This window comes from Papilio polytes, unplaced genomic scaffold, assembly GCF_000836215.1.
Source record: "Papilio polytes unplaced genomic scaffold, Ppol_1.0 DF823731.1, whole genome shotgun sequence".
Taxonomy (NCBI): Eukaryota; Metazoa; Arthropoda; class Insecta; order Lepidoptera; family Papilionidae; genus Papilio; species Papilio polytes.
The window spans coordinates 4205476-4213118 of NW_013525473.1; the positions used below are offsets into that span (position 1 = coordinate 4205476).

General features: G+C 36.2%; 1 protein-coding gene across 1 annotated transcript; it reads left to right on the forward strand.

Moving 5' to 3' along the window:
• Window positions 1–437: 437 nt before the first annotated feature.
• LOC106103684 (proton-associated sugar transporter A-like) lies at window positions 438–7412 on the forward strand. The gene is made up of 9 exons (XM_013283510.1): window positions 438–714; window positions 977–1239; window positions 1564–1803; window positions 3783–3884; window positions 4145–4392; window positions 4512–4724; window positions 4845–4975; window positions 5529–5703; window positions 7180–7412. Exons 1-9 carry the CDS (start codon window positions 500–502, stop codon window positions 7396–7398), a joined length of 1806 nt encoding a protein of 601 aa, XP_013138964.1. The 5' UTR covers window positions 438–499; the 3' UTR covers window positions 7399–7412.
• The last annotated feature ends 231 nt before the right edge of the window (window positions 7413–7643 follow it).

Consider the following 7643-nt stretch of genomic DNA (forward strand, 5'->3'; position numbering starts at 1 on the left):
GTTTTTTTCCAGAGACGTAAATGAAGATACGGCATTTAATGGTAAGGATGATTCGCTATCATTTTTATATTTTTATTTATTAGTCCGCTTAGTGTAGATATTTTCCTTTAAATTCTTTAAATGTGACAGTTTATTAACTCTACATTATTTTATAACAAAAGTACATTAATAAAATAAATTTAAAATCAATACTCCTTGTTATAGTGTCACTTCTAGTATTATTAATGTTAGGGCGGGCGGCGCTGCGAGGGCGGAGGGCGAGGGCGTCGGGCGGGGGCGGCGCGCGCGCTCCAGTCCACTTCCGTCTCCCGAGCCCGCGGCCGAGGCTGACCGATATCGCACTCAACAAACAACTTCCATCGTTAAATGTTGACAAAGTTTTCACATCTTATAATGTCTCGATACAGTTAAAAACCTTATTACTCTATATCTAACTAAAACGGTAAATTTTATATCTAGTCAAGTTGTGATGAATTGAGTGTTTTAACTTACGTTAACCATGGCTGAAAAGTTAAATGAATACCAAGGTATAACAGGAAGACTGCATTGTGCTAAAGATAATTGTCGTGAAAGATTTGTACAGTGGAAGGAGGAACATCCTCGAGGCATCAGGGAGGTGTTCCGGGAGACGTTCTTCGGTATACCCTCGTCTGAAGATGCGCCAGAACGAGTGACCCAAGATGGCGAGGGTGGAGACTATAGCGATTTATACAGGTACCTTATAATTAAAATCTCTAGATAAGAATTCAATTGCATATTTTCATTGTTATGGATTTTTTAGGAAGACAGTTTAATTTTTCAAATGATAACTGGCATTAATCCAAGTACCAAAGATGTTAAAAAAATATGAGTGAAACCCTTACATTTTTTGGTTATTTTTTTTAAATCAATATCGATTAATTTTTATAGCCAAAGCCAAAGCAATAGCTTAGGAATCGCAATTCATAAATAGTAAGACAAACATGTTTTTCTATAGACGAAAAAGCCGGATAGAACTTATGAGAATATCAGCTGCGGTGATGGGCATTGAGTTCTCATACGCCGGGGAGACAGCCTTCGTGTCGCCTACGTTGCTGCAGATAGGCGTGCCGCACCAACAGATGACGTTGGTGTGGGCACTCTCTCCCATGATCGGCTTCTTCATGACACCACTCCTCGGCTCGTTAAGCGACAGATGCAACTCCAGGTTCGGGAGGAGAAGACCCTTCATTGTTCTAATGTCATTTGGAGTGTTATTAGGTGAGATACCATCGGATTAGTTAGAGTATGTCTCGTGTAACTTAATTATTTTACCTTTATATTCTATACGGTTTAATCGCCTTTGTTCAATGCAAGTACTTCTCTGCTCTATAATAATTGTTTGTCCTATATCTATATGTATGTTTTATAATCTAACTTCTAAGGCTTCGCTTCCGTGGCGTTCATTTATAGCGTCATGTATATCAGTCTATCAAGAATGTAATCACTTGCTAATAACACATTAACTATCATTGCAATGGTATAGAAAATCCACGTAAAAGACTAAAAAAATCTGTATGAATTCGATACAATTGTATTTTCCAGGTCTGTTACTAGTGCCTAATGGGGAATCAATAGGTTACGCTCTGGGAGACCAGGGCACTATCAATAGGACTGAAGTCCCCGCGGTGTTGGGGCCTCGGAGCTCAGTCCTGGATAATCCTGGCACCAGTCACCACCCTTGGGGTGTGTTCTTCACAGTCCTGGGTACTGTGTTTTTGGACTTCGATGCTGATGCATGTCAGAGCCCTGCGAGGGCCTATCTTCTCGACGTAACTGTTCCAGGTTAGTAGTGTGTAAAAAAATATATTATAAGGCTTTAAGTAAATTTTACTATATTTGTTAAACTTCGAAGTGTAAAGTAAATACAGTATACAAATCCAAATAAATTCCTTTGATAGCTTACGTGGGAGTAAATAACGAGCGTAAACATTTGCAATAATCCAGGGAATTAAAAAAGTTTTTTGTTATCAGTCAATTATAAGATTGATAGAAAGTAGAAGCAGGAATTAACAAGAAAGTGTTTATTGTAATTTCTATTTTTGTTGTTGCTGTTATCGCAATGCATTTATCTGAATTGCATTTTCGATAATCATACAATTATCAAATAGAATGACTGTTTCAATCTAATTAAAGCGTACGTTCGCTTGGATTAGTGTGCAAACACAATAAACTGGATCAACACGCACTCAGACCGCAGTGAAGTGGATGAGCCACTGCTTATCTTACCTGAAATAGACTTGACTGTTACACAAAATTTATATTTAAAATTATTTACGTGATAATACTGAGGCATGTAGATCTATTTTCAGCTGAAAATATAGCTTTGATTCCTTAGGATTTATTGTATGTCAAATTTTGAAAGCAGTTATTAGAAAAGAAGATAAAGTAAGCCTAGATCATACTTATCTACAAAGTTATCTCCATCTGTGAAGCTGATCTTCAATAATACTATCAATTCTTCAATCAGATATCTTAATTGATTTTGTGTATTCAATTCCTTAACTCATTTATTTTCACAAATTAGTATGTTCAATTTCTTGTGAATCTGCGCAGCGTTTTCTTAATGCCATTTTCCTTATTCTAGAAACTTTTATTACATTATCATTCAGTAGCACTATTTACATTTGTAAAACATAAAAAGATTTCAACAAAAAGTATTGTTATCAAGAGGTATTTCGCCGGAAATATTTGCATACCACTGGTAGCGTATCCTTAACCTAGATTGATGGATCCTAATACAATTAAACATTTGCTTTTTGTACGTCACGGCATGTGACTGAGTGATTCTGTTGATTTTGGTATTCGTAAAAATGAACCGCTTTATCATTATCTCCAGCCATGATTGATTTATCTAGGCGAGATTTCGTTTTTCGTGTTTTTCCCACTTCAACCGACTGATTGTCGTAATTTATTCAAGCTATGTAGCTCATGGCTAATTTGTGTGCTGATATAAGTATGAGGCGGGGTAAACGAGCGTTTGTTCTTTATTGTTATTAACTTTTTAAATGTTGTATTCAGTTTGTCTGTCTGTAATTTATCGCATGTATTTGAATACTTCAGATTACTTTAGTGCCCACATCAATCGTCATGAATATGTTATTTCTTAATTCCCCAATTAAAGATAAATTTTATTTTTTCCTGATTCTACCCTTAGCTATTCTAAGCGCTAAGATTTTCTTTGTTATCTAGTGTTCAAATGAGAATTTAAACTCAGATTTAGACAGTGCTTTTTTAACTTTTTTTGTCATGTCTCATGATTACAGCTGACAACAGTCCGATGTGTCTCGCCAAACAATTATTATGTTTACACAAAATGATTATAATATATTTGCTAATATTACAATGCAAAACTGTCACACTGACTGTCGTGGTGATTTATATCACTAGTATAAGTAAATAATTTTTTAGGAGCCCAAATATGTTATCATAATAAAATATGTATTTTCTGATTAAGAACAGTGTTTGTTTTATTCGTGAATTATAATCGTTAAAGGAAATTTCTACAAGTTATAGTTAATTTGATAAAGCATCTTCAAACAATTTATTCTTCACTGTATATCTATCAGTTTATGATCTTCCTCTAATGACAATGATTTCCCATTTTTCTGTTGATTTAAATTTAAACATACATAGTTATCATCTGACATTAGGAACTAACAAATTTACCACAAGTGTAAATTATTAAACTTTATAATTAGGTACTTTTATATGGTACATTTTTTTCTCAACGTTGTAACTTAAATGAAACTTTTCACTTTCAGAGGACCATGCGAGAGGACTAAGCACCTTTACGATAATGGCTGGATTAGGAGGTTTTATGGGATATGCTTTAGGTGGAATAAATTGGGATGAAACTACATTAGGTAATTAAAATTAATATTTTATTATTTGAAGCATAATTTTCGACGTTCTCTTCGATTTTTGTACATCGCCTTAATTCGCATAAAAATCAGAGTTTCTTATGCAATACACTGTCGTAATTTTCACATGATAGATGACTCATTTAGCAATCGTTATTACGTGTTATAGTTTGGACAGCAAACTTTTTGTATCACTTGAGATTTATAAAACTTGCTAGATTTACTTTAAATCTAGTTTAAGATTATTTTGAAACATTTTCCAGGAGCCATCTTCGGTGGGCATGTGAGGGCGGTGTTTTCTCTCATTACTATTATCTTCATCGCGTGCGTGTCTGCCACTGTGACCAGCTTCAAAGAGATCCCACTGAATGAGTTGCACGGTAACGAAGAGCTCAGAAAGCCAGCACAGTGTGAACGCTTGCGGGAGAGTTTTGACGCAGGTGACGAGGATGTTGAGAAAAATGGCTTGAAGGTGGAAAATACTTCATACGGTGCTTTGAATCAACCAGAAGTAAGGCTTAGTTGACACTGTAATAATATACTGCTAGTCATATTGACCCGTTTTAATGAATGAAATACAGCTCAGTTGGATTTATTGCTTTTTAAAATGACTTGTTTGATTGATTCCAGGAAGAAATTACCAATATAACACTAAATGTTCCGGAGCTCCCACACGATGGTGAACCTCTGTCATTGCGACATTACCTGAAGTCTATAGTGGTGATGCCAAATTCACTGCGCGTGGTCTGTTTAACGAATCTGTTTTGCTGGATGGCACACGTTTGTTATTCACTCTACTTCACGGACTTTGTAGGCGAGGCTGTGTTCGGTGGAAATCCTGCTGTAAGTTAGACCATTTCATTTTAATAGTAAAACTTAATTCATGAAATAAAGTAGTCTAGCGCCTAATAGATTCACGGATTTAAATTACATTAATTTATATTTGCTATTAATCTTTTCCAGGCGCCTGTGGGCAGTCCGAGCAGAGTAGAGTACGAGGCCGGAGTTCGATTCGGTTGCTGGGGCATGGCGATGTATTCGCTCTCATGCGCTTGTTATTCAACTATCATTGAAAAACTCATAAAAAGACTTGGGTAAGTTAACACCAATGACAATCCACCCGCATGAACTAATAAAATCTATTTCTAAAGTAGATCACAAATCAAACCTTCGGACAGTCTTTTTATGGACTTGCTATATAAATAAATATAAAATTATTTGTTTACATTTTTACAAGTAGAGATATATCGGTATCGGAATCAGGAAGAAATTATTATAAATCAAGTACAAGGCTCATATTATAACAGCTTATAGTATTAAAAACAAGGAAGGTACACTACCCTTCAACTTGAAATGCTTAGAAATAACTTCTTGTAATGGGATCAGACGGCCCTTGACTTTGACGAAGACGACCAGACACGAGCTAAGTTGTCTGGCTTCCTTGAGATTACAGAAAATCAATTCTTAAGTATGACGCCTTAGAAAGATAATATCTAATTATAGTAAATTGCTTATAAATAGATCGTACAATAAACGACATCATACGCATCACTCAATTCTTAACCAAAGATTGGACATACTCTATCTCCGTTTATCTCTACGTCTTTTATGTTTGCCTGGTACTTCAAAGTCTTGCATCTCTTCCAGGGCGAAGAAGGTTTATGTCGGCGGTCTGTGCACGTACAGCTGCGGCATGATGCTACTGAGTCTGCTGCGAGCTCGCGCCGCTGTAATCCTCTTTAGCTGGACGGCAGGCGTCATGTACTCCACACTCTTCACCATGCCGTATCTCTTGGTAGCGCATTACCATGCAACGGGAATGGTAATTACACCTTGCTTTTATGATATCCTGGTACCATCACGCATAATTAACTATCGCATTTAAGACGTTTAGGGTCTGTCCGAAAAATTGTAAATTGCTTGACAACAATCAAACGTATCTGACAGTGACGTCATTTTTAAGTTATCTGAGCATCTATCAGCCAGTGGTGGGAAAGGCCCTTAATGTTATAATTTTTGTTTAGTATATAAATCTACAATAAGAGACTGCCATGGTGACTACTTAATGAGCCTTGGTGCTGTTGTGTTATTTATGGGGTTTTCATCGCAAAAACATTTGTAATAAACTGATTGATATCTTAAGATAAGAGCCGTCAGAAACAAAAAGTCGAACATTGATGGAAAAGTCGATTTATCGCTACGTAGATTACTTTAAGTACTTAAAATATTTTTTATTACTTCGGATGTCGTTGACTTTTCAATTTTTGTGTGGAAATTATAAAAAAACTAAGATAGCAACAACAATTTTTAACATAAATTAATTACTTTGTCTAAAAGCGATATGTCAGTGAGGTCTCCAAAGAAATGGTAACATATTTGAATTGAGTAATGTGTACTTAACTACTTCCACATCTGTAGTTGTATAATTTTGTATGTACGAAATGAGACATGGACGAAAAAACAATACTCTAAAGGTTTGTCCCACCAAATTATAAATTGTCTGATAACAATAGAACTTGTAAATTATGTGAAGAAAATATCGGATTATGTTACCTTATCTGATAAAATCGTCATTTTTAAGCTTTCTGAGCCTCTATCAGCCAGTGGTGGGACAGGCCCTAATTCTTGTACAATATCGGTTTGCGCAGTTACTGTTATGAAAATGAAATTAGCTTTTCGTAAAAATACTGATGTTATTTGAAAATAATTGATGAAGGATGTCCCACCCCGACTGCACTTTGTGTTAACATAAAATATGCAAAGACTGTGGTTACCTCGCGATCGGGCGACGACGACTGCATAATTTAGACGACACGACACGACGACGCGCCAAACAGAATTATACATTATCGATGCCTTGTAATTAACATTCGATAAACTGTTCTTTACAAAGTTAAGTACACGTGCGGTGCGTTTTATTTGTACATCATTGTAATGCATTATTATATTAATTATGCACTTTGTTACTCTTTGTTAAAAAACGCTATATTTACGACATACTTTAGGCTATATATTTTCACGCTATTAAACATAGGGGGTAAATAAATTGGAAAAAATCCTTCTTGTGGGAAAGGGGACATAAACTACAAGCTGCCAACATTAAGGAAGCAAGGTTACTATGGTATATCGGTAATTGTGACATATTTAATCGAGAATTTGACAAATGTAAACAATAAAACAAAGTTTTTATTTAATTGCGGATGAAGCCGCACGGGAACAGCTAGTTCTTTAATTTTAACATTTGTAGTTTGTTAAACTTTTTAAACGTCGACACCAACTCTGTACTACGCACTTTCAGTGGGACAGTGCGGGCGGTGGTAGCGGTGAGGAGCGCGGCATCGGGACTGATGTGGCAGTGGTGAGCAGCTGCGTGTTCGTGGCGCAGCTGTTGGTGAGCTTCATCATGGGGTTTGCGGTGAAGGCGATGGGGTCTACCGCAGCGGTGGTTACTGTCGCCGCCATACTGGCCGGTGCCGCTGCCTTCACTGCGACTAAGATTACGTACCTCGATCTGTAATATTGATCTGTTGTAAGAGTTGAATCAAATGATATTAACATTGTATATTAGTATAGACATGATTGAGTGTTGGAATAATTAGATAAATTTGTTGATAACTGCTGTCAGTAAAGTCTTGTTTATCGTAAAAAAAAATTAAGAAACATGCATTCACTTGTTTAAAGCAACTCATCTGCGGTTCCTCTAGTATTACGAAGATCATGATTGTCGGATCAACTATGATCTACAGCTCGTTTGCCCCCACA

What these genes read in the sequence shown, in the direction of transcription:
- LOC106103684 (XM_013283510.1), top strand. Translation starts at nt 500, where the DNA reads ATGGCTGAAAAGTTAAATGAATACCAAGGTATAACAGGAAGACTGCAT. An exon ending in GTCATTTGGAGTGTTATTAG is followed by an intron (nt 1,240 to 1,563) that starts GTGAGATACCAT and finishes TGTATTTTCCAG; the next exon opens with GTCTGTTACTAGTGCCTAAT. An exon ending in ATTACCATGCAACGGGAATG is followed by an intron (nt 5,704 to 7,179) that starts GTAATTACACCT and finishes ACGCACTTTCAG; the next exon opens with TGGGACAGTGCGGGCGGTGG.